At 34.2% G+C, this 27,746-nt stretch overlaps 4 protein-coding genes across 4 annotated transcripts; all 4 read right to left on the bottom strand.

Annotated features, from left to right (window-relative positions):
- Nucleotides 1-688: 688 nt before the first annotated feature.
- On the bottom strand, nucleotides 689-3,974 carry LOC111017307 (G-type lectin S-receptor-like serine/threonine-protein kinase LECRK3). The gene is given in 2 exon segments (XM_088120547.1): nucleotides 689-1,479; nucleotides 1,481-3,974. Coding segments are annotated over 2 exon segments (2,421 nt in total). The 5' UTR covers nucleotides 3,200-3,974; the 3' UTR covers nucleotides 689-777.
- A 1,869-nt stretch (nucleotides 3,975-5,843) lies between these two features.
- Nucleotides 5,844-9,431, bottom strand: LOC148212627 (uncharacterized). The gene is made up of 3 exons (XM_088121205.1): nucleotides 8,815-9,431; nucleotides 7,948-8,713; nucleotides 5,844-7,058 (listed from the first exon to the last, which is right to left on the bottom strand). The coding sequence occupies exons 1-3, from the start codon at nucleotides 9,120-9,122 to the stop codon at nucleotides 6,066-6,068; spliced, it is 2,067 nt and encodes a 688-aa protein (XP_087977331.1). The 5' UTR covers nucleotides 9,123-9,431; the 3' UTR covers nucleotides 5,844-6,065.
- An 8,264-nt stretch (nucleotides 9,432-17,695) lies between these two features.
- LOC148212628 (UDP-Glycosyltransferase superfamily protein) lies at nucleotides 17,696-19,726 on the bottom strand. The gene has a single exon (XM_088120593.1). It carries the CDS (start codon nucleotides 19,327-19,329, stop codon nucleotides 17,845-17,847), a length of 1,485 nt encoding a protein of 494 aa, XP_087976719.1. The 5' UTR covers nucleotides 19,330-19,726; the 3' UTR covers nucleotides 17,696-17,844.
- A 3,781-nt stretch (nucleotides 19,727-23,507) lies between these two features.
- LOC111017373 (DNA double-strand break repair RAD50 ATPase) lies at nucleotides 23,508-26,291 on the bottom strand. Its single transcript, XM_022293119.1, has 2 exons — nucleotides 25,750-26,291; nucleotides 23,508-25,275 (listed from the first exon to the last, which is right to left on the bottom strand). Exons 1-2 carry the CDS (start codon nucleotides 25,957-25,959, stop codon nucleotides 23,764-23,766), a joined length of 1,722 nt encoding a protein of 573 aa, XP_022148811.1. The 5' UTR covers nucleotides 25,960-26,291; the 3' UTR covers nucleotides 23,508-23,763.
- Between the last annotated feature and the right edge of the window lie 1,455 nt (nucleotides 26,292-27,746).

Consider the following 27,746-nt stretch of genomic DNA (forward strand, 5'->3'; position numbering starts at 1 on the left):
AATCATAAAAACAATGAGATGTATAAAAATTACTAGAATACCTATTTTTTATTTTTAACTAATTATGAATATATTAACTAAAAGTGTGTTAATATTATTTTTAACTAAAATAATAATATATTTTGATTTATTTTATTGAATGGAAAGTAAATATTTTTTACTATAACAATTTATTTTATTTAATAACAACAATTTTTATTGATATTGATTAATATAATTAAATTAAATTAAACATAAATTTATAATATTTTATAATAAAGTCACATCATCTGATACCAAAAATTTTAGTGGTAAAAGTAAACAAAGAAAGAGTAAACCTATGATACAAATTTTTTATCGCAATAATTTGTTGCACTAACAAAATTTGTAGATAAATCTTTGAATAGAGTTATGGGATCTATTAATATTATAAAGAAAAAGTGAATCCCGTCTTCCAAGTTCCAACCTCAAACGCAATATTGCTGAGGTGGTTTATTCTTCTTCACCCCCGCTCATATTTGTTAAACTAAAATTATAATTCAAAATATTATAAAAGACAGAATTACATTTCTTTTTATTGTGTCGATGAGATTTTAACCAAGTTTGTCTTGTATTAGATAATAGATTTCAAGAGCCGCCATCCACTCCTTTGATTTGTGAAATAATTTTAAAATCATCCATAGCTTAAGTTGACCAACAGACAGAAAAGAAAATAAAAATCTTAGTCGTTAGTGGACATATATTAAGAATTATTCATGAAAGAAAATTTTAATGCACAATTTTATTAGGAGTGATTGATTAATGAATTGTGCTAATGAATGAAGATGGGTCGGGCGGAATTGAAACTTCAACGGCACCTTCAAGCATCTGTACAACTTTCTTCATACAAGGCCTCAAAGATGGCTCCTCTTGAATGCACCAAATTGCAATCATGACAAACTTCTCCACCCTTTCCATATCATTCTTTGCTTCTTCATCATTTTCAACCAACATCTTCATTCTCCTCTTTCTGAAGCAATCGTAAGCCCAATCCGCCAACACCATTTCATCTGCATTCTCTGCTTTCAGTTCAAAACTTCTTCTGCAACAGATCATCTCCAACAACAGAATCCCAAAGCTATAAACGTCAACCTTCACTGTGATGGGAAGGTTTCTGAACCATTCTGGAGCCACATATCCTTTGGTTCCTCTAATTGCAGTCATGGTTCGAGTTTGGTTCTTTTTCAACAGTTTGGCCAAACCGAAGTCTGATATTCGTGCATCCAAAGAGTCATCGAGCAGGATGTTTTGAGGTTTAATGTCGCAATGAATGATCTGAGTGCTGCACTCTTCGTGCAAATAACACAGCCCTCTAGCAGTTCCCCCAACCACTTGAATTCTCTGATACCAATTTGGTTTTGAGTGCGCGAAAAGAAAATCCGCGACAGACCCATTGTGCATGAACTCATACACCAGCATTCTGTGTGGCCCTTCGTTACAAAAACCAAGCAATCGTACCAAAATTTTTGTGGTTTGTTCGAGCAATAGCGCTCACTTCAGCTTTAAATTCTTGGTCTCCCTCTTTCACCGCATTGTCCAACTTTTTAACAGCTACCAAGCTGTTGTCCATAGAATCAACAATCCCTTTGTAAACAGTAGCAAAAGCACCGCTCCCCAGCTGCTCTGAGAATCCATTTGTGGCCTTGTTTAGCTCTTCAAAGCTAAAAACTTTTAAGTTCATACCCAGTGCTTGTGACTTTCCTTTAACACCCACCAATCGCCTTTTACTAAATCGGTAAACAAGCAGAAAAGTGACCGGCATTAGGATGAAGATTAGAAACACAGAAGTGCCCAATAGAACTGACCCAGCGACCAACAAAGTTTTGTCTTTCTCGACAAGATGATCAGGTAATCTGAAAGTAGAGTTATCCTTCCTTACTTTAATGAGGGCTCTTCCGCCGACGCCAGGATCCATTTTCCCGAAGGAAAGAGGATATTTCTTCTTCCAACAATCCGCGCCTCTGAAAATGGCAGCAACACAAAAACAATCGCTCAAACATTGGGCTCTGCACCAATCCTCTGTTACCGGTTTGTAATGCTCCAGATCATAAGACTGTGGCCAGTCCGTATTCTCCAAAGGGGAAATTTGGAAGTCATCGGTTTCATCAAGCGATTCATCACAACTCTGAAGAGCGAAAGTGGGTTTACAACCTTTCATCACATCGTTAGGATCAAGCAAGTCATAGCCCGGTGGGCAAGTGCAATAGGGCCTCTGATCATCCCCAAGCCTGCAATAGCTATTAAACCCGCACGCCCCACTTCCCGCACCATCATAAAAACTGGTACAAATATTCCCAGGCGTGGGGTTCGACACTTGAGACCAGCCATTAGACCAGGACGAATCACTCCCATTTCCCATCTTGGATTTGGGGTAAACATATTGTCTGAAAACCCCATCGTGCTCAAGAATCGCCCGGTGGTAGAAATTTTGAGGAGATGGTGTATTCGATGTCAAAGTTTTCAGAATGGTTTTGTTCTTCGCGATGAGATAAATGGAACCAGAGAGATTGAAGACCAGCTGGAACCCAGAGCCTTCGGTGTTAGTTTCCCAATAGGCTTTACCAATTGTATCCAAAGGGAACGCTCTGCGGTAGAGCCCCAAAATCCCATCACTTCGCATGGAGAGAAGAAATCTTCCACTCGAGTAATTGGTTTCTGAATAAGGGGCAACAAGAATTCCGCCCTGATTAACAATCTGTGATGGTAAAATCGTATCCGTAGGGTCATCGAAGCTCTGCCACAAAATCTTAGAATCGGCGGCAGCCAACACGAAGTTGCCAGTATCAAGCATGGCAGCATAGGAAACTGATTGATTGGTGACTGCCAAATGGGCAGTCCATATTTGTTCGCCTCGAGGGTTGTTGAGCACGAGCTGAGAGCGTATGGTGAATTGAATTTTGGATCCTTCAGGGACCAAGTTGTCCCGATTAGCGGACCAAACCACAGTTTTGTCGAGGATTTTGTTGAACCAAATGGCCAACAAATAGTCGCCAGTTGGAGATTGCAAGAAGCCGAAAGCAAAGTCACCAGATTTTGAGGACCAGAAGGAATTGTCATTTTGTGCGGTGAGAGAAGAGCCCAAAGTTATGTTTACGTGGGGCTGAGCAATGGTAGAGGATGGTGAAAGAACAAGAACTAGAATTAGAAGAAGATGAAGTGGAGAAGGAGAAGGAGAAGCCATGAGAGATGTGTAAGAAGATTTGAATTTGAAATGGGTAATTAAGTAATGCAGAAGATGACCAGAGAGGAGAAATGAGAAGAAACTTATAACCAAGGGGAAACAACAACACAGTTGAATTTTGACTTTTGAAGACGAACAACACAAACCCACTATTATTTAATTTTCACTTTTCTTAAAATATTGTAATTAGTCCTACCTTGGACCGTTGACTGATTTATTTTTATTTTTTCAACACACACACATATATTACGGAGATAAATTGTTTTCCTTTGAAACTCATTCAAGGGATGTATTTTATTTTTAGTGGATTTTTCTCCATTACTTCGTATATTCGTTAATCAAAATTTTGGAGGAGACTTTGTGTTATCTAATTCAGTATTTAGAAAGCCTGACGTAAGGGAGAGTTCATTTGTCAAAACAAAAGGATCATATAACAAACAAGTATATTTTTTTTTTCAGTTCAAGATTATATAAGTAATAATTAAGTGTATATATGAGAAGAAAAAATTGTTGAAAAAAAGATAGACCAATAGCTGTATGCAAACATGACCTACATTTGATTTTTTCCAAGAAATGAGAAATAGAAATAGAAATAGAAATAGAAAAATCTTTGGACCATAGTGATTATACTTGTTGGCTCCTTCCAATGGGACTATGTCCAATCTGATGCAAAAATAGGTATCATTGGCATGGCTAGTTTGCTTTTAAATACCCAACTTAGAATTTCACAATTCAAAATACTCACACTAAATCGGAAACCCACTAAATAAAGATCCCTCTGTCTATACATTGTCCATGTCCACTCAACTCCCTTTCAAATTTATACTAAAAAACAAAATTCTATTATGGATTCTATATTAATAAGACTTTAATTTAAAAAAAAACTATATTTATAAGAAACAATATCCTAATCAGTGTATGAATTCGCAATAGTGTTAAAATTATTGATCGTTATAAATAGTTATTTTGTTTTGGTTTCATTATTCAAATTTTCTATTTTTGATTTTTTTTCTCTTCTAAATTTTTGTTAATTCGTGAATAAGTGTGACTAAATTTAAGAAATTTAAAGCATGAGAGATTAAATTAAAACAAATAATATAAATTAAATTAGAATAAAAATACTCAAACATTAACAACACAAACATATATTCTTGCCTACAAAAATCTCTTCCAAAGAACAGTTGAATCAATCTTAGAAAACAAAAACAACACAACATATATTCCCCAAAAAAAAAAAAAGGTTTAAAAAGTAATAATATTTAAAAGAAAAAAGAGAGTCCAGACATCCGCTCAATAATAAATTCCCATCAGAAGATGCCATAGGTTGCAAAATGAAGTAACATTATTTCCAAAAAGAAAAAAAAAATCAGTCAACATTTGGAACCTTAAATTTACTAAATTTAGTAATTATGCGCTTTGATTTGCTTAATGATGCGCATTTTCAAGTTTTCAACACTATTACATTACAAGTTCTATTTTGAATAATTTACATCCTTTTTTCATCTCATCGTTTGACCCGAGAATTAACTAATAAAGACTCCGATCTTCCAGATTTCCAACATGACTACAAAATGAAGCTAAAACTAAGTAATTTCTTACGAATCCAAGTCATGAACATCAAATCTGGAGTTTCTGTATGTCCCAATTCATCATGTCAGTGAAATAAAATCGACAGAGTAGTGGAGATCTAAGTCTAACTCTAAGAAGAAGTAAAAACCCTGCATCTATTTATCAATAATCTACGGCAAAAATTTGGTGTATCTCTCACTGTAAGATGTTTGTACAAAAAATGGGTATTGAAAATTATAAAGTAATTGATTACTTGTTCTGCGTGGGATTTGATTTGCTCGGCGGCGCCACCCTGAGACTTGCGGCAGCGGATTTTGGAGCATCTTTCAGTTGTCCATTGGCGTTGTTCTGATTTGTGGGCAGCGGCAACGACGAAAGTGAAGAAAGCAGCAGTAGTCTTCTGGGTTGATTTGGAGCCGATTTGTGATGGTGGAATCTCATCATCGGAAAGGAAATCAAAATGGTGGTGAGAATCAAGACGCAGACACCGACCAAAGCTGCTGTCGGATGGATTTTCATAGTGGTATGGTGTGTGGAAGATGATGATCAAGGGAACAATAAATAATTATAATAGGCGAAGTGAAGTGAAGTGTGTGATCTGTTGGTCTGGTCTGGCTGTAAAGGACAGAAAGGTAATGGTAAAATGACACACTCCACACTAAGATAAAATTAAGATTATTTGTGTTTTTTTTTTTTTTTTTGTCACATGGGTCATGTGAAGCCATCACATGATATCCTCTGATTTGGATTTGGTGAACTTATTTGGTTTAGGATCGACTTCTTCTGCTACGTACTTCACTTGAGTTTCTATGTATTTCAAACACCAACCATAAATTTATTTGAAAAAGCACCTGTTTCTCCACTAGAGCTTTTGAGATTTAATTCTTTAAAATCACCTGTTGAAATCTGGACACAATTGCATGTGGGGCGACGTTTTTTCTCCCAATCTGGCTCGAGCCAGGCTGTCATGACATGAAGGCGATCTGCCTCAACTTGTTCTTCTTAATAGTAACTCCTTAAAAATGATTTCTTTACATGATCACTTCCTTTTCTATTGAAGAACAAAAAGACCAAATTTCTAAATTCCAATTGTTTTCTTTTTTTCTTCTAAAATCTGGATATGTATATGATGAATGGGTGTACTTAGCAACGAAAAAAAGAAGAATGGTCGGTTCCCCTCTTTCTTTCCCTCCCTGCTAACCTCTAACTTGTAATTAACCTGTAATCTAAACAAAATGGATAACAAACACACTACCACATAATTTACATTATACATTAAGAATCAATCAATAATTCACTATCTCCTTGAACGCTTCCGTTGTTTGCCATTGCCATTACCACCGCCCACCTCCTCCTTCTGCTGCCTCTTTACTGTTGCAGCTTCAGCTTTCTTTGGCGGCCTCCCCACCCCTCTCTTCCCTCTCCCTCCACCCCCGCCGCCACCGCTACGTGTTGCCCTTTCTCTCCTCCCTTCCTTCTGCTTGTTGTTCATCTTCCTCTTCCTCTTCTCCTCCTCCTCCTCCTCTTCCTCCTCTTCTTCCTCTTCTTTCAAACTCTCATCCTCTGAAACGTCGCCATCTTCCTCCGCTGCTTCGCTTGGAGAATTCTGCTTCATTCTCTTCAAGAAGCTCACGGCCCCTTGCTTCTTCTTCGTCGCTCTCTCTTTCTTTTCCATTCGGACCTCCATCCCGTCGTGAGAGCTCAATTCATTCCCCCCATATTCATGCTTCACTTCCCCATTATTGTTTTTGCTCGTGCTTGTTCTCGAGCTGCTTCTGGGGCCCGAATTACCCGCCGCCGCTCTTGGTCTCTCTTTCAACCCCTTCTTCCACGTGCCCTTTTCATAAATTTTAATCTCCGACGAATCAGTGGCCTTGTTGCTATGATCAACCTTGGGTTTCTCTTCGATGTTTCTCGAATTCTTTTCAGCCTTTTTGCCACCGACATCCGAAAGCAGAACAACAGAGTCGCGTTTACGACACCCGACTATGGCAGAGGGCTTGGACGACGAATCCACTTCCTGCTTGGGTTTTGATTTTGCGACAATGGGTTGGGGTTGGGGATTTCGTAGTTGCTCTTTCATTTCTTTCAACACAAGGGCTCGAAGTTTAAGTGCTGCAGCGTTTTCGGGAGAGGATCTGTGGAAGAAAATGATGGCGTTGTTGAAGAGTAGGAGAAGATCTCGGAAGAACCGGTGAATGGAATCCGCATACGCTCCTTTCACCACTCTCGAATGAATCGTTCTGAGATCGATGTGTTGCCGAATCAATTTTTTGTATCTATCTGATTCCTGCAAAATTAAACCAGAAAAAAAAAACAATGGATAATTATTGAAGAGAAAATCGACCCAGCCCCTCCGCCGACTGCCACACATCCAACGCAAAAAAAAAAAAAAAAAAAAAAAAACGCAAGCAACTGGCTCCGCATCGTTGGAGCAGAGTTTAGGAAAGCGGGGAGGAAGACGAATATTCTTATTCAGACTAGGGTCAAACCGGTCCATCACTTCGAACCGGTTTGTGAAAATGAATGGCTGGGTTGGAATATTTAATGTTTTTTTAAGTTGAATAATAAAATATATATTCATATATGTGTATATGAGTTTTAGGAAAATGAGAATTTTTGGGCCAGACTAAGATGCGGGGATGGGCATGGTATTAGGTTTAGGCAGAAGGGCAATTTAAGGATTGGAGGTCTAATTTCAGGTAAACGACGCAGTTTGGTATAGTTTTACTAACGGAAGGGTTTACGGCTCCAGTCTCCACCGTTGGCCAAATATCATGAGTTACGTGCTTGCGTGTCAAGGTGACAAGGCTCGGATTCCACGTACGACCATAGCATGTCACCTAATTGTCCTAATGTTAAGGACCAAAACACCCTCAGTCTCTGTTGCGAATGACAAAAAAGTCCTTCTACGCCCCAAAGTACAAGGCCGTGATTTTTCACTCCTACCTGGACAGACCTAAGGATGAATCATCAACGCCGTTCATAATGTGATTCCTTCTTTACACACATTACTTTTTCTTATCCAGTCCCGGCCCCTTTCTTTTTTTTTTTTTTTTTGTGTGTGTGTGTGTGTATGTTTCTAAATTTCCATGTCCAATAATTAATTTAATTACTTAGGCTCGTTTTTTTAAGTAAATAACGAATATCCGTGGAGGCGAGGCGAGGAGCTAACATACCTGGCTCCGTAGGCGCCGCTCGAAGGCTGAGCCAAGCCGATGGGACCGAATGATCTCGAGAAACTTGAGCAACGGTTCAGATTTGATGGGTGAGGGCTTCCCCTTGGCGGGAGAGAGCGCATCGGCCTCGGGGTCGTCGCCGCTGCTGCTTCCTCCTCCTCCTCCTCCTCCTCTGTCGCCACCAGTACCAGTACCACTTCTGATACGACACCGTTTTCTCTGAGACAAGCTGCCCGAGCTTTGGACGTCGCTGCTAATTTGCTGTTTGGACGCCGCCCCCTCTTTCTCTTTTCCTTCTTGCTTCGACTCGCTCACGGATTCCCACGCATCGTTCGAATCGCCGATTCCACCCGCCTGACTCTGACTCTGACTCACTTTCCCCCAATTCCTCTCTCTTTCCCTTCTTCGTTTATGAGGCCGGGGCTGGACAGCCGCTTCCGGCTCCCCTCCTGCGCCGTTGAATGACCATTCCCTCTCCGGTTCAGCCACGGTTCGGAGCGGCCCGGTTTCCTTCTTTGTGATTTTCACCGACTCGGTTATCGCCTGAACGACGCCGTTGTGTCGAACATCGTCTTTTTTACTCGTCGAATTGGATTCGTTGAGGGATCGGTTCTCGCGATCGTCGGAGTCGTCCCCGGAGGGCGGCGGGAGGTTTCTTTTCGGGGCGTTGGCGTGGGCGTGGGCGTCCAGATCCGGCGCCGCCTCGCCTTCTACCAAACTTCGGTCCCTCTCCTCCTCCAACCGCTTCACCTTCATTTCCAATGACCTGTTTCACACAAACAAAAAAAAGGGGGAAAACATCTTCAGATCTCTCAAGGAACCAATCAGTTAGGCTCAGATCTCTGAGTGAAACTGCAAGAATTTTACACGATCAACAAATCCCGACGTTGAACATCACGCCGAAGCTCCTCCACCCGAATCTTTCTCAACTCCTCGAGCATACGCATCAAGGAGCCGGAATCGTCGTCGTTTTGGTTTTGGGAGAGGAAGCGGCGCTTGAGGTCGTAGAACTTGTTCCTACAATCTTGGGAGGAAGGGGATTGGGAGCATCGATTGTGTAGCTCCATGGCGACGGAATCCCAGCTGGTGGTTCCATGGCGTTTGACGGCGGAGGCGAGCAAGAGCTCCTCCAGCGTGTCCCATGGTTTGGTGTTGGTTTCGCGTTGCTTAACCATGTCTATTGCGACTCTCACGTCATCATTGGCATTTCGAATTTAGGGTTTATGGCGATTCAATACAAAAAACAATCCAAAAGGCCTTTTTTTTTTCTCTTTTTTTTTTGTTTTGTTTTTGTTTTGGGAAGGAGAGGGGAGGGTGTGTCAAAAATTGAATCGGGATTTTATGTTGGTCGTTGGCTGTGTATTAGATTAGAAGAGTGAGTCTGTAGTCTCTGTTCTTTTTTTTTTTCGATTCTGTGCTCTCTGCGCGGCGAGATTTGCTTCGCATAAATATTTGGCCTCTTTCATCCCCAGCAAAGCTCTCACCCCCTTTGCACCCCCACAACCAAAAATTAAAACAATTTTATTTTTAAAGAAAAAAAAAAACTCATTTGTGTATTTTGACAAATTCAACTTGAAATTTACAACTTTTTTTTTTATTATTAATTTGAGATGAGACGAGATGCAGTCTTTATTCTAAAAAAAGTTAGAAACATTTTACAATTTTTCATCCTAACAGAGACTCACTCGGCATGATTTTCAACTAAATAATATCCAATGAAATTACACCGTGGAAAATGAAAAAGGAAAACATTTTATAGTCTTATTACAGATGTCTTTTGTTTATTATTTAAAAACAAATAAAAGTCGATGCTTAAAAGATATATTATAGCTGAGAAAACGAAACGCAAAAGTTGTTTTCGATAAAACTTAATTTTAAAAGTAAAAAAGAAAATAGTTGGGAAATAAACCTACAAAAAGAAACCTTTTATACGGTTTGGTTTTGAGGGTCGGAGATAGAGACGTGATTTCAGTTTCCATTTATAATATGTAAATTATAAAATTACTTTGTTGTCTTCCATTCCACTTCACCACAGTACTCATTTCGTACATACTTCAATAATTAAAAATAAATATTTTGTGGGAAATTACCTCTCAATTTTTTTTTTCTTTTTAATACAACTTCAACCCACTGATGTTTTGATTGTTGGTGGATGATTATCTGAATTATGCTTAGACTCACTGCCTCTCGAAAATGTTATAGACAATATGGAATCTCTAATTAATTTTTTTTAATGGTTTTATCATCTATAGAATTGATAAGTACAAGGGAGTATTTGGGAGTAATGGTAGAATAAGTAATTTTTAAAAAAATCAGATTTGAGTATAATTGAATTTTCAAAATTATCATGATACCTTATAATTAATTTAAAGTGATTTTAAATTTTTCTAAAATCAATTTTTTAATATTTAATTAATGAGAATGGAAGTAATTTTAACGTGACAAACCAAAATCACTCTAAAAACACCCTAATAGTAAGACATAAAATCTAATTAACTTACCAACCTTTTTTCTCTCAATTCGAATTTTATAATTTTAATTTTACTTTTGTTAAGAAAAGTAAATCATTTTTTACTCCTGTATTTGGATTCATCGTAAAATGTAACCTTCAACTTTTAGCTTTACAAATTAAACCATATTTGAACAAATAAACTTTAACCTTCAACTTTTCAATTTTAACTTTACCATTTTAACCTTCAACTTCAACTTTAAAAAATTGGCTAGTCATAAAGTTCAACGGGTGGGTGGAAGATTTGAATTTATTACCTCTTAATTTGAGACCGATACTCATTACGGTGAATTAAACTTATATTCGCGTTAATCATGAAACTGGATAAAGCTGACTTTTGCAAATACTGGTTGTTTCAAAAATTTATGATCCTATTTTTTAGGATGAGTAAATCTCAATGCTTATTCATTTGTTTACGAGAATATTTGAGTAATTTGACCATTCCTCAACCTACCTCTCCTTGATTTAGAAAGTTCAATTATTTTCCAAACAAATTCATTACTAACATACCATTAAAGAGTTAAATAAGAATAACCTAATTTTTTTCAAGAATGATGCTCCAATTAAACAAGGGCGACATATTTTTCTATTTTTCATATTTTTACAATGATGTGATATTATTTAAATCAAGTTTAAACCCATATAAATTTATTTTGAATTTGAACTAAAAATACTTAAACTCAGTTGATATTTCTATAAGGATATGTTATTATTTAAATCAAGTTTAAGCCACGTAAATTTGTTTTGAATTTGGTCCAAAAATACTTAAACCCAATGTTAATCCTTGAATTATATACCGTATATCTTATTTTCTTTATGGACAGGTACAAAGTGAAGAAGAAATGAAGTCCCCACTTGGCTTATCTTGGATTAAAAATATTTTAAAACCCTTTTCTCTAATTTGTCTCCTATAACATTTTTACTCAACTCTTTTACAATTTTATTCTTTATTTTGTACTACTAATCATTTTTCTTTTAATAAAATTTTAATTAGATGATGTGATTTTATAATAAATATTACAAATTATATTTAATTTATCAATAATTATTTAATTTTACTGTGTTATTATTATTTAATATCAATAAAATTGTTAAAATATGATTCACAATTATTAAAGGTTGGTGTTAAAATCCGGTTTATTGATATGGTTGGCAGAAGATTGGTGATTTTAGAAAATCAATTATACTTAAATTTGTTTTTCAAAATCAGGAGGGTGTGTTTGGGAGTGATTTTTTGCATGGTCAAAATCACTTTTTCTATTGTCAAAATTTAAATCACTCCCCTCTTCATTGACCTGCTTGACAAATTGAAAAATGAATTTTCAGAAAGTTTAAAATTATTTTAGATTGATTATTAAGATACCACTTTGATGGTGATTTTAAAAAATCAATTATACTATTTTATTTTAAAACACTCACGGTACCATCACGCCCAATCAGACTTTAATTCTACCAAATCCTAAATTTCACCTCAATTCCTTTAACTTTTCATAAGCCTATTTTCTTTACCTATTTTTCTTTAATGTTAGTTTTCTTCAACACTCTCTTATAAGTTTCCAACCTCATTTATCATGTGGGATATTTTCTCTGATATTTGTAATAAATTAGCTACTGACTTCTTTTTTTCCCTTTTCTCTTTCATCTATATTAGTAGAACTAGGATTTATTAGGATTTTTTTTTCTTTTATTACAAATAGATGCACAAATAGATGCAGGATATTTGCTGTTTATTTGAAGTTTTGTGCAATTTTCTTTGTAAAACAAAATATAACTTCAAATAGATGGTTAAATGGTAAAGGTTAAAATCTCATTTTGGTCCTTAAATATTTAAAACGTTTAGTTTAGTCTCTAAACTCTTTAAAAAATTAATTATTTTTTCACTTAATATCCTTTTATCCAATATTTTCCTCAACTACCATGACATTAATAAACATACTCAATTTAATTCATTCATTTTTAATAACGAAATAAAGATAAGAAATCAAATTGAACATTTAGAGTCTCAACCCTACGTGGAAATTGACTTTTAAATTTATTTACTTTTTTAATATGCTCAAATCAATAATATTTATATTTATTTAACCTTTAAATTTTTAAAAGTTAATATTCGTAGAATCATTTAAAATTATCTCATTGTTGCTTATTTTTTTAGTTCAATAATATATTGAAGTGGTTGGTGGAGTTTGAATTTTTAACTTTTTATCAAAGTTATGATACCTTAATAAATTGAGCTATATTTCGTTACTTTTTTATTATTATTATTGTTAACTATAGTAACAAAAATATGGTTGGATTTTTTATTATTCATGGATCTACAATATTAATGAGGATGATATAGTGTTAAGAAAATGTGATTTTCTTATTGTGCTCATGGTAAGTAATAAACTTTTAAATTTTTGTCAAATTTAATCCCAATTAAAATTAGAAAAGAAAAAAAAAAGACAGAAAACTCTCCCTCTCCATTCAAAATTAAAATTCCACGAGTCGGACCCCATGGAGATGTAACTGTACAGATATTTTTGTCATTCCACGGCACACTTGTACAAATTTACAAGGTATAATACTAAGTGAGTTGAAAAGAATTTATAAACTCAAATTATGTTGGCTAAAAAATAAAAAATCAAACGTCTATTAATATTTTGGAGAAAGATTTAGAAACTTTTCTTTTTAGCTGACTTAATTTCTCTTCTAAAATTCTACCAATTCACCAAGTATGTATCGGATAACTTTCTAATTTTAGCATTTATCAACAAATAAGATATGATGGAAAAATATTAAAATATAATAAACAAAACTGAAAAATAGTAAACATTAAAGACTAAATTTAAAAAAAAAAAATTTTTGGACTAAAACATATATTTATCAAATATATTAAAAATATATTGAAAAAAAGTTTTTAAACAATATTATCCCTCATTTAATGAAACGAATTTTAATTAATTAGAAAAACGTAACTTAGTTGATTTTTCTTAGTACAACACGTGTGCGCAGGATTTGGACTCTTAAGTCCATAGTCAGATACATATGTCTTAACTTGTTGAGCTGTGCTTTGGTTGACCAACATAATTTAATTGGTTATGACATATATTTTTTGGACTAAAATATTAGAAGTTTCATCCTTCACTCCCCAATAGTATTGAACTAAAAAAAACTTTCAATTAATTAGATACACCAAATAGAATTTTCGATGGAAGCATTTAATATTTCGGGACCATGTCCCTTTGTAGTTGCTTAAACGTAAATTAAAAGTGATTATAATTTATCAACTTGAGTAATCTAATTTGAAGATTATAATTCGAAGATTATAGCTGCTGCCAAAGTTTCAATTGGACTTTTATTCTTTTTCTTCCTTACACTTGTAACTTTTTAATTAATTGCTTTATATTTTTATTATTTTTTAATCTTACTATTTTATTATTAATTAATATCAATAAATTTTTTTAAAAAAGAATTTATTATCATTAAATAAAATTCTATATTAAATGATTGTTTTTATAAAATTATTTTACTGGATGTAATTTACATTTTAATTATTTATTATTTGTTAATATTAAAAAATTATTACAATAATAAATATTTACTATCAAAAAAATACTAATAAAATAAAATAAAATTTTTTATTATTTTAAAAATAAAAAATTAGCAAAATAATGTTATATGGGTAACTATTATATATTTGATTCGGATTTTAACTTTCTTTCAATTCCCAAAAAAATTCTAGTGAACAATATCAAAAAAAATAATATTCTCATTCTAATTGATTTCATTACGATTCATGTGCAGGTAAATTAATTTGGATACTTTAATATAAAAAATTAATAAAATTGAAAATTGAGACTCTTTATTTTATAAGCTAAATATATGTGGTAGATTTTAGGTATTTTTCAAATTAGTTTTTATTATTTAAAATTTTTCAATTTAATCCCCTACATTTGAAGATTTTTTTTTGGTTAATCCCAAAATCAATGGTTGATAAATTTACACGAGTGAGTTAAAATAAATTAAAAAAATAAAGTTTTAAAATTTCTAAAATGTAAAATGAAGATATCACTTCTATTGGTTAATCATAAAATTAGTGGTTTATAAATTTACACGAGTGAGTTAACATAAATTAAAAAAAAAAGTTTTAAAATTTCTAAACGGCAAAAATGAAGAGTAAAGTCATCAAATATTCAAATATCATTTTTTTATTTTCTATTCTTTTTTAGTGCAATATGTTCGAAGGAGATTCGAAGTCACAATCTCGTGGAGATATATGCTCGCTTGGACCAAATATCATTTTTTATTAATCGAAAAAGTTCAAAAGAAAAAAAATGTAAAATTGATAATAAATAGGCGAGCATAGTATAAAATAGAAAAACTGAAAATGTTGGATGTGCCCCGAAATGGAAACATAAATTTAAAAAAAAAAAAAAAAGGAAAATACCAATGTGAAGGCGATAGAGTTGGGGGATAGGAAGGTAATTTTGGAGAAGAGAGAGGAATCGCGCGGCCGCACTGTCAAGTGATGATTGGAAGACAACAGAAGCGTGATTATTCCTAGTCGGCACCGGCAGTGTCGCCGTCGTACAGCCGGAACAGTTTTTTCCTTTTTTAATTTTGTTGGTCACAGCAGAACCCAAAATAAGGATAATTTATCAGTAATCATCGTTCAGTAGTAATTAAAAAGGTTCAATAGTAATTAAGAAGTGTAAGTTCAGATCCACTGGACCAGACCTACTTTCCCTAATGGGCCAAGCCCAACCATACAACAATTAGCCCACACCCGCTCTTCCCCTGCTTTCATCCTTATTAAATAGGGGCAACAAATTTGTCAAAATAGAGACTTTTCTTGATTTGAATATTGCTTTTTTTAATTTTATCTACTTTCTTTAATATATTTCTATATATTTATGTTTAGTATTTGATCTAAAAAAATATATATATTATACCTGATAAATGAAAAGAAATTAAATTATTTCATGTTTGAATTATATCATTTAAAGTTCTAAAATTTATTTTATTTTTAAATTATAATTATAGTAAATAAAAAATTCTAACGTTTATTTATATCGACTCTTTTAATCTAGTTTATATAATGTTTTTTTCAGGAGTTCAAGGAAATGCATATGAAGTACACTAATTAATCGAGATTTTATCAAATTGGTTATGGAATAGTTTGGTTAATGACTATTCTATTAATATTAAGTTTATATTAAATAATTTATCGAATAATAATAGTAAAGTGATTTTTAGTTATGTTATAGAGGACCTCTCCTAAGATGTAAGAATAAATAAAGAACAATAAAAAGAGAGATTTATAAAATATGGTATCTAATATGGCCGTACTAAAGACAATTTTTCTATCTTTATTTCATATTAATCCATTTGACTATCCAATATCAGCCTAAGTAACCCAAAACTTGATAGGACCCATGAAAGACAATTCATCTAAATTATTATTTATTCGATCTGCCTAATTTAAAGTATGTCAAAGTACATTAAAATAGTAATTTTTACCATGATTTTATTATTTTTAGAACACATGCCCGAAAGTTGTTATTCTATCAATTAAGTCACGTACTTGAAATATGTATTCCTAATGTGATGAAATTATTTTCTTTTCTCGATAAATTTCATCAAATTTAGGATATTCGTCAATTTAGACCATTTATCACACATAATATTTTATGTCAAAACTTGTCATATTTTTTTGAATGCTAAAGGTAAATTTATTAGATAACCTCCTTAACTAAATATACCAGTAATTGTGAATTGTGAATGACGTCTCTTAATTCCAAATGATAAAAAAAAAAAAAGTTCAAAAAGTCATTCTTTGAACAATTTCATTTTGGGTTAGAGAAAAATTTTCTATAATGCTACCCAAAATTTATAATTTTGAGTAAAACAAAACTTTTAACCCATAATTCCAAATGAAATTTTTTTTTGGAGTAAATATAACATATTAACATTCACCTGTATATATCGATATTCATATCAAGTATATCGACATTCATATCAAATATATCAACATTCAAATCATGGTATATAAAATCAAATCTATCAATAATATATCAGATCATGTATATGCGTGGTATATTACCACACATATATAATTAAATAAGGTATATCAATGATATATTAGAGATTGAATAATATATAAATGGTATATCATGATAGATATATATTGGTAATTAAATAAGATATATCAATGGTAAATAAAAAAACTAGATGGTATGACTATGACTTCGAGGGCATATCAAATACTAAGGATCTATTTGATAATCATTTCGTTTTTAGTTTTTGGTTTTTAGATTTTAAAAAACATGTTGTTGGATAACCAATTCAATTTTATGTTTTTGAAACAACCATTATGAAATTCTAGGTAAAATTTTTAAAATCTGATATTTTCTTCTAATACTCGACTTTTTTTTCTTTCTCATATTTATCTATAAAAAATTTCTTTTTTATTCTAAATTTCTTTTTCTTTATAAATTTCTCCCTACAAAATTTATTTTTCTCTCTCTAGAATTTTCATATTTTGAATATTTATTATTATTTGTCTCTCGCTTTCCGAATTTTTCATCTCTATATATATTTACTTTCTATTTTTTATACAACAAATGAGTTTCATTTCTCTCTTTAAAAATTTAATATTTCTCTGAATTTTTTTCTCTCTAAAATTTCGTCATTTATAATTTTTCCTTCTCTTCCTAATCTATTTTTTCTCTGAAATTTATATCTTTTTTCTTGTTCAATTTTATTTCACTATAACTTTTATTTATTTTTGTATTTATTTATTTTCTCTAAAAAATTATATTTTGAATCTTGTTTTTATCTCTAAATTTTTTCAACTATAATTTTTCTCGACAACATCTCTCAAACTGAAGAACAAGGTGGAAATGGAGATCAAAAATTTTCACGAACACGAGAATGGGGGAGACCATCCTCACTCGCACCCAACCCCTTGTCATCTCTACTCTACATATAATTTTCTCTTTCTAATATATATATTCAATTTTCTAACTTTTTAAAAACATAAAACTAAAAATGGTTACCGAACATGTTTTGTTTTCTGTTTTTTAAAAAATAAAAAACAAAAAATGGCTATAAACATATATGGTTTTTATTTTTTAAAAAATAGAAAATCAAAAACTAAAAACTAAAAAAAAAAACAGAAATAGTTATGCCATAAATAATCATATTATGATTACGAGGTTAAAACGAGAGAGATTTAAGTGTAAAAACTTAATAAAAAAATTCAAATATCAAAGAGTGTATTTTACCATTTATTTCATTTTATGTAAATACCTGGATACTTGATTTGATTTATCGTGCGAAGGACATTCATGAGAACGATACGACGTGGTGAGCGGGAAAAAAAAAAAAAAGAAAAGGAAAATAGTGACCTATGAAGAAGAAGCAGCATGGTTCTGTTTGTCCCTCCAGAGTTGTGCTGCGTTGAGAAAATGGTGGAGTGATTTCACAGAAGATCCGATGAATCCATCCTCCTCTTCCCACGCCTTCCTCATTTCGTCCCTCACTTTCTCTGCATTTCTCCTCATCTCCATCGCCTCTTCCATTTTCCTCACTATTTCTTCACTCCTCGCTACGCTTCTCTTTCCCCTCCCCACCTCCACGCAAACCCCCATCTCCTCCGCCAGCATCTTCGCGTTGAAGAACTGCTCTCCGGCCAACGGCCACCCCATCACCGGCACTCCCTCCCTCATAGCTTCCATCGCCGAGTTCCATCCGCAGTGCGACAGGAACCCCGACACTGCTCTGTGGCCCAGAATCTCCACTTGTGGCGCCCAGTTCGCCACCACGAGACCCCTTCCCGAGGCTCTGTTTCGCTCTTCGAATCCCTCCGGCAGCCACTCCTCCGCCTTGAACTCCGAATTTATGTCCTCCCCGATCGGAGGCCGGACCACCCAGATGAAATTCTTCCGGCTGCCTTCCAGCGCCTTCCCCAACTCCATCATTTGTGGAGCCGAGATCGTGTTCATCGACCCAAAACATACGTACAAAACAGAGTTCGGCGGCTTCGAATCGAGCCATTTCAGGCAGGCTTCTCTCGTAATTTCCCCGCCTGGTTTCCCGATGCGATCTCGGCTCTTCAATCCCAATACAAGCGGGCCAATTGCACGAACATTGAGCCCTGGGAATTTACTCCTAAAATACGACAGCCCAATTTGATCAAATTCCTCCACGGTGTTGAAAAGCAGCCAATCGGAGTTCACCCACGCCGAGAGATTCTCCCTCTGGAAAACCGACCAATCGTCCTCCCCGTCGGCGTCCGCGATGTTGGCGGGCAATTGGGTCCTATGGAGTACGACTGAGGCCTCTTCGAAATCCGGCAGAGAGAACTCGTCGGTGTCCACCTTCCGGTGGGGAAGGTTGAGCCAGAGGGAGACATAGCAAGCCAAGCCAAAACCACCGGCGCCGCTAAATATAGCGTGGTAAACGCCGAGCTCTCTGGAAACAGTAGCAGTCCAGCCGAGGAAAATGTCGGAGATGATGCAGAGCGGAGGGCGGCCATGGCGGTCTCGCGTGAGGCGCTGAATGGCTTCCCTGAAAGCGGATTTGAGAGATGCCGACGCTTGGAGAAGGCGTATGACCAGGTGGTATGGAAGGGTATCGGAGTTGTCGGAGTCCGGTGGGAGGCCATGGGCGGAGCTTGAAAAGGGGATTTCAAGAAAACGAATGGAAGAATGTGGGGGAAGAGAAAATCTAAGTTTCTTAACGTTGTTTGGAGTGTTTACAAAGTAAATGGCGTAGTTAGTGTATCTTTGCTCGATCTGGAGGGCCAAAGCTAGAAATGGGATGATATGGCCCTGCCCCATGAACGGGAAAACCACAATGCTCTCTTCTTTCAGTTCCCGACGATCCGCCATTGTTGTGTTGTTGTGTATTAGCTATCTCGCAAGGAAAAGGATATCTTTTCTTTATTAATGGATGAGACATGCCATGAGAGAGAGAGAGTACAAGGGAGGGAAATCGACAGAAATTAAATTGGTGTGTCCCACTCCCACACTTCTTCCCTGACTCACTTTTCTACGGACCTAACTCCTGAAGGCCAAAGAAGAAGAAGGCAAAAAGAGTCTTCTTTTTCTTCTCTACACCATATATTATTGGCTACGATCCTGATAACTTTTTGGATGCAAATTAGAAAGTATGAGGCTCATTAGATACCTATCTAAAATACTGTTCTGAACTACTTGGTGAAGAGTTAGTTTTGTCTCTCTGTAATTCTGGGAAATACTCAGTTCTTCGTCTGCTTCCATTCTTGGATATTTCAAATAAGATTTGTCTCTGATTACAATCTTTAGGTGCAACCACTTCAAATTTTGTGTCTCAATCTCTTCCTTAATTCTTTTTGAGATTTTGTTCTTAATTCATTTGAATTTCGACCTGCTTCCACTGACTTTAACCTCCCTATATTTTAAGTTAAATTGAATTCAATTCATAAGGGGAAAAGGAACAACAAAAATTTATGGCGGACACTGGTTAGGCAAGTGCCGTATGAAAACTGTAGTTTTGTCGGAATAGTACGAAGTAAAAATAAAGGAAAGCCAAGCATGTAAAATAATGTTAGTGTCCTGTGGACAAGCATTTACTGCAAAAATACGTAAATACAATCAAGATTTTAAATGTCGATGAAAATTTCGAAGTCTCACTTTCATGTAAATATGGATAAAATATAGATGTAGATGAATATTTTTATAAAAATCTTTAAAAAATTTTAAATTAATAAATAAACATTTTTCTATTTCTAAATAAATTTAAAATGATTAATATATTAATATTATGTATACATGAGTGAAATTTTGTTGCTATTCTTCATATATCGTCGATTTATTACTCACGTCGATATTGAACTCATGAATATATGAAAATGTCAACGTGTCGATTGATATTTAATATTATGAATACAATTAACTATCGTTAAAAATTTCATCTTTAGACAAAAAACAAATAAAGCGAGAATACCGTGAAGAAAAAGGACACCTAATAAAAAAAAAGTGAATTTTATTATCACTAAAATTAGATTAAGTAGCAGTTTATTATAACTTTTGAAGATGGTTTGTATAATTGGCTTAAATTTTGAAACTTATCTAGTAACCTCTTGGACTTTCGATTTGTATCTAACCGATTATTAATCTATTTGATATGTTTTTAAAATTCATAGACAATTAAATTTTATTTTTAATATGATTTTGATTAATGGTTAAATTTAAAAAGAAAACTAAGGTCTAATAAATAAAAAACCTATTAGACACAAGTTTATAAATTTATGAGATTCATTTAAAAATTCATAAACTTATTAGACATCATTCTCAAAATTTCTAGACTAAAAGTAAAACTATAATAAAAAAGATAAGTCATTTTATTTTAATATATATTTGTTTTAATGATGAATATATATTTAGATTGAAATTGGTCTCACCGTCAAAATAGAGGAGAAATGGAAAGTATAGTGAGATTCGAAGATTAAAAACATGAAAACAATTTAAGAATAAGTGGATGAAAATTATTTTTCATGGAATCACAAATTAAAATTAAGTAGTATTAATTATTTAATTAATGAGAGATATGGCAAAGCGCACATAGTTCCATTATAATTGATATATATATCTCCAATAAAAAAATAATAATAGATGGTAGCTTGGCCCGTACAAGCATACCTCAACTAGAAGTGTTCATATTTTCGACCCGTGGGGAACTTGCCTTAAATGAGATGAGAAGAGGATATTTTGTCCTTGTTACCTAAACCTAAACGAACTTTCTTCATCACCATTTCTGTCTCATTACCTATATATATATTTTTTTGTTAAGATATTGTTGTTATGGTTTTACAATTTAATACATGTATATGTATAATTAGATCAAGATGAAATATTATATATTTTTATTAGGTAGTTTTAAGAATTTTTCTTTCACGCGAGAATTATCTATAGGAATTTTGTTAGGTTAGGAGGAGTTCAAACAAAGTTTTACATTAGAGAATCTATTTCTATTGGTAGGAAGTCTTTTGGGTGAAATTAAAGGAAAATGTTATCAAGACCATACCCAATCCCCACGAAATCTCAACAGATGAAGCACGTGTGCATTGCAATGTAAAGCAAAGCAGAGTTACGTAGTGGCTTTGAAGGTCCCACCAATGACTTAAAGTCCACAAATTCAGCAAATTAAGAAACGTTACTAAATGTAGAAAATGATCCTATTAGGTTTTTCTTTTTTCCATTATTTCCTCTCTTTTTAATAGGAGATGACTTTCTGTTGACAATAATAATAATAATAATAATATCGGATCTTTTATATTCAGTGATGATTCGAACCTACAACTTTTTGAGGGGAGATAAATGTCTTAACTAATTGAATTATATTTAAGTTGATAATAATATAAATTTACCACAGTAATTATTGTTTCTCCTTGAGGAGACTTAACTCCATAAAAATATATTTGATAATTACTTCTAAAATGTCTCTTTTGTTTTATTTAGCGGTAACCATTTGATTGTAATTATCCAATTTTCTATAGAAATAAAATTTTTGATGTCTTTTCTTTTAAGGATTAATCATAGGAATCTCAAATAATTGTGACAAAGTACGTTAACAATTTAATGAAAATTAATTTAACGCAATTAATATAAATGAGTCAACATTAGCACACTTTAGGTGTCAAAGTTGAGCTTCTTCTCAATTACAAAATGTAGTATACTTTTCCTACTCTTTGGTAAATAACGTATGGAAGCGAAAGATGTCAAGTCGGTCAATTATATTAGGTAGGAGAGACACACATGACTAGTCTTAACCATAAGTGCACACGCTATTCGATTCCATCCTCGAATCCCACTCTATTAAACTTCCAAAATTTGTCTCTCTTTTTGACTCTAATTAGGGGGGAGGGGAAGGTGACAATCAGTAGACTTTCTTTTTTATATCGCCGTTTCATCAAACAAAATCTCCACGTTCCAAATTTATTATACTAAAAAGTAAAAAGCTCAATTAATATAAATTGATTATAAACTTAATTTAAACGTACTAACTAAATCTAAATCAATTAACTTTAATTAAATAATAATAAAATATATTTTAAACAAAACAATATATAAATCATCTTACCAAAAAAATTGTCATTTCTTCCAAAAATAAATATGTATAATAAGTAACAACATTGATTTTTGAACTAAAAAAACATTAATTTTTATAAAGTCATTTTATTGTAATTCTATAGAACAAAAACATAAAATGTTTCACATTAGTATATCCCAACTAATTAAGGTATATATCCTCGTTTTTTGGCCAGAATCTATTTGTGTCCAGTCAAATGATTAAGTAAGTTAAGAGAGAAAAAAAAAAAAAGTCCTTCTCCTGAAATGGCCCTTGGATCATAAAGAGTAAATCAAAGAAATTGGACCACAAGTAAATGGTAAAATTGGGATTTTTTCGGTCCTCTTTGACCCTCCTTCGCTTGGTAAGTAAAAGACATAAGCTAATATTATTTTTTTTGGTTCTAACAATTATCGGACAGAAGATTGAATCTTCTATCTTTGAGATAATAATAAGTATCTTATTCACTAAAAGATTAATAGAACAACAATTCAAGAAAATCTTATTCTTTCTCAAGGATCTCAAGAAAATAAAAGGTAAATAAGATCTTTTAAAGTTACTTTCAAGTCGCAACCACATACTTACAAATATCTTTGAAATGAAAAATTTTAACATTCCTCATATAAGTACAGTCTTATATCATGTAAATGGAAAAATCCCCTTTAATTAGCTCTAAATGACAGAAGCTAGTGTTGTATTAATTTCCAATCATCCACCGGAACCCTTAATTTAAAACACTTTGGTTTTATAAGATACCTTCAACTAATTCATATTCATCCATATGACTCTACTACAACATAAAACACATTAAAAGATATTACTCTTCAATTGAAAATATCTCATTTCAGATAACATATATTGACAGTTCAAATGAATCTAAATAATTTAATCAATGATCTAGCAAAGTAGCAAATATGTTTCAAACACAGAAGCAAAGCAATGAATTCACTAGATCTGATTGATTTCAAACCTCTATTCTTATTTATATATAACAAGTTACCAATCGTTGCAAAAGTGCAAACTATCCAAACAACTTTGGTTGTACATACATTTTCACAACCTTGAGGGCAGGATATGAAGAAGTATATAAGCTCTCCCTGTAAAGCCCCAACCAAAATGGCAGTGGTGAACAGAAAACCATATGAACATCTCTGGTTGAGTCGAGATTTTAAATTTCTTTGGGGAAAACTCAGAGAGAACAAACTCCAAACAACCTAAGTAGGTGACTTGTACCTGCAAACAACTTTACACCTTAAAATTCTGTCTTGTACGTAAAATCCCGGCATCACCATGATCTTAACTCGGCTCGGACCGTTTCTCTGCCTCTCCGCAAACATGTCTTCCATGTAACTTGAATCGAAGCTTCTATTCTCTTCCACCCTCAGAATTTTGAGCGGCGGGTCGAACGAGAAGGCAAGCAAGTGAAGCAGCCAAATGCATTTGGCAGCTACAAAGAATGCTTGAAGCAGTTGCTCTGGCCATGGTCTGGTCCAATTCAGAGTTGTGATTATGCAGCTCATCTTTTGATCACAAAACTTGCTGAATTCTTCGCTGTAGTATTTTGTTCCCTTCCTCAACACTTCGTTCCAGCTGAGATTTCGCAGTGCCACAAACGACGAGAACTGTGCTTGGCGATCTTGCAGAGGGTCTAGCAGCTTGGGGGAGCCATTCTTCTGAAACACGCAGTTTTCAAAGTCTTGGTAGAGTGCCTGATTGATAGTAGCTTCCAAATGGTACAACACTGCTCTTGAGTACTTGGAGTTTAGAGATAGTTTGTAAGGTTGAAGAAGTGAATTCAAATTCTCCATCAGGGTACTGTCAGTTTCTTCAATCTGGCCCACAAGTGTCTTGCAGAATTGTTTTACTGATAGTCTTGCTTCTGATACTATCTGCAAGAAGCCTTCCACCATTACTTCCTCGCTCACTGGCATTCGATTTTCTCCGTTCGTCCCCACATTTGATGTTGTTCTTTTTGGCAAATTGGTAGGAGTTTGGAGATCTCTAGCATGTGTTGCTTGCTTCAAAGCTCTCTTCAGTTCCTCACAGTAAGTTTCTAAGCCCTCCAGCTTCTGCCTCAGCTCACCTAATGACGACTTCATCTCGCTAACCTCCATCAATGCAGCATCTCTCATCTCATTTGCCTCAATCAATTCTTTCCTCAACGTTTCCATCGACACTATCCCCAAATCCTTAAAAATCTGAGAGACATCCTCCGACTCCGTCCTGTTAGGGGAATTCTCAGTCTTATTCTTCTTCTTTAAACGTGGAAACAACCACGAAATCACTCCCCGGCTCTTCGGTTGCGATTGAGTTGCCAAGTGAGAATCTGTCAACGGCACTATGGTGTTCGAAAGCCTGCTATTCTTTGCTGTATTGTCACTCTCCTTTGTAATAACTGCAGGCCTGCATCGATTGCACGAAGAAGTCGATTTCGAGTCCCCCAGACTGTTCCTCCTAGACGATTTGAAGTAATCGTTCGCAGGTGAAGTTTGAAGGGCAGATCCAGTGAGAGGCTTATGAAGATCTTCAGCTGGACAAATATGAGATTCCACATTGGTAAAGTCAGAAGCCAACCCTTTTGAAACCTCCTTATAATCAGAAAAAACTGTTTCATCTTCATTTCCTCCTCCTCCTCCTCCTAATCCATACTCATCCCAGCTTTCTGAAAAAGTTCCAATTCTCATCGGAACTTGGTGGTACCCGTTCGACGGTTCATCTTCATAACTCTGCAAACAGACTTCCAAATTCAACCAACTTCACAGAAACCCATGCTTTAATTACTCAACAACCAGATTGATAATTGATTCTACCCTTTGACTAACTGTTAACCCCTCATAAATGTATTTGTTACTCTAAAATAATTTCGTGGTTCACACTTCACACACAGCCAAAATATACCCAAATGTTCGATATCATCAATTAACCAAATTAAGAGAAAATGACGGATGCGAATGTGAAAAAGAAAGACGGTGATCCTATAATGTCCTCAACTCAAGAGAAGGAAAAAAAGACATTAAATGCTAACCATAAATGCCCAATCTGTGTCAAAGATGCAAAATAAGATCCGTAAATCATAATCAGAGAATCATAGAACGAAATTCAAATTAAGAAAGTTCAAAATTAAACAGCAGGACTTCAAAAACAAAAAAAGAAAAGAGGATAATCAAATATTTGGAAAAGGGTGTTGCAGTAGAACTCACAGGGGTGAAAACAGGGTAATCTTGAGCAGAGAATTGAGAAGCAGCATGAGAAACGGGAGAAGCCGAAGGGAATCGGAGGTTAGAGGGGCTGCTTCCTTGCATAAGAGCAGCGTGGAGAGCCCTCAGCTCCACAGCTTTGGCAATGGCCGCCTGAATTTCTTGCCGGCTAACTTCGTTGCCGCCGTTCTGAAACATTTGGGTCGCAGCCATGGCGTAACAGAGTTTCGCATAGACCCAGAAACGCCCGCCCAACGGTAGATGGAATTGAAGAAAAAGATATAGACTTTTTTTTCCCTAAAATTCTATTTAGTGAAGGGAATAAAGAGAAGCATTAAGAAATGGATATAGAATACGTGGGTTCAATTTGCAGAGACATGGATCATATCCAGTTTAGAATGCTGGGCTACCAGAAGAGAAGCGAGGGAGAGGGAGAGGGCGAGGGAGAGAGAATGGTATCTCAAAATCCAATGAAGTTTTGTCTGTGTTGTGAGTGGGAATTAATGGAATGAAACCATGTGAAGGAGAGAGAAGGTGGGGGTAGAGAGATTTGTAAGAATTTGAAGAGAGTAGTTCCAATTTTAACCGTATATGGCTCTGTCCTCACTACTCACAGAATCATGTCACCATTTCATGTTCACCAAATTGCCCCTCTTCACAGCCAAACAACAAAAGAAGAGAAAAAAAAAAAGGAGAAAAAAGCCACCCATTAATTTGTTTTCCAGGAGTATTTCAATTCAAATAAAAGTTTGAACTTTAGAATTAGAAATGTAAAGAAAAACACACACACACACACAAAATCATCAAACCACTTTACAAGACAACTAAATGATAACACATGTCTGATATTTCATTATGATACTTTTCGAAACATGTAATAAACTTTCTCACACCCCTATTTCCATTGACTCTCTGTTTTTTACCTATACTCGAGAGGCAAAAGCATGCTTTATGGGCCTCTATACATGCGTGATTTTGAATTTTTCTCTCAATCAACTTAGGTTTTTTTTGTGTTTTTTTTTTTAAATACATTGTAGCCAAAATGGAAGAGACAAGTGATCCAAATGGGATCATATGAGTTAAATTGAATCTGTTTTATGTGTGATTGATATGATCGATTAATTTGTCTTGTAAGGAGAAAAATTGAAGCTTTGGAAGGAGAAAATGAAGGGTGATGGGGAACACAGCAACCCACCACCAAAGCATTCCAAAAGCCTCACCCCTCGCCCCCACTCCCACCAAATCCCCCATCTTATCTTCCCCATTATCAATCTTTTCTTTTCTTTTTTTTTTTTTCAGTGATCAATTTGTTTTGATTAATTGCGGTTTTGGATTTAATGGTAGTTTAGCACAATATCAAAGTAAGAAATTAATCAAATTCTACTGGTTGGATTTTGAGCTGATTTCAAACGGGCAAGTAGCGGCAATCTCAACGTTTAGAAAAAACGAGTAGTAATTCAATTTGTTTCAGAACTGAAAAGTAGAGTACAGCCTTTTAGAACTGGAAGCCATGTTGAAAAGTAAAGAAAAGGATCGTAAAGAGAACTTTTTTGGTTGGAGAACGAATTTTGTAGAATAAAAGAAGGCAACTTTGTAAGCGAAACCACCCCCCAAAAGGGCAGCAAATTAAAGTTTGTCAAACCAAATACAAACAACTGTTTGTTGTGAAGAAAATTAGGGCTAAATTCATGCATTTTAATTTGTAAATTGATTAATAATGCCTTTTCTAGCTGATGTTGAGAATAAGATGGGGCCATGGCTGATCCCTGTTTGCTATCAAATATAAGAAACTCAAGCTCTAGGTTTTTTTTTTTCTCTCTTTGTATCTTCTTTTGACTTTAAAGAAATTAGGAAGATAAATGTGGTAGGTGAATGCGGTAGGTTTCTTTTTTTTTTTTTCCTTTCTTTATGATAAATTTATCTTTTTTACCTTCTATAACCTTATTTTGTCTCTATATATTTTAGTTCTGTTACATGTAACAATTATGTATTGATTCAAA

This window comes from Momordica charantia, assembly GCF_013281855.1.
Source record: "Momordica charantia cultivar OHB3-1 chromosome 2 unlocalized genomic scaffold, Mcharantia_2.0 BLBB01000002.1, whole genome shotgun sequence".
Lineage (NCBI taxonomy): Eukaryota > Viridiplantae > Streptophyta > Magnoliopsida > Cucurbitales > Cucurbitaceae > Momordica > Momordica charantia.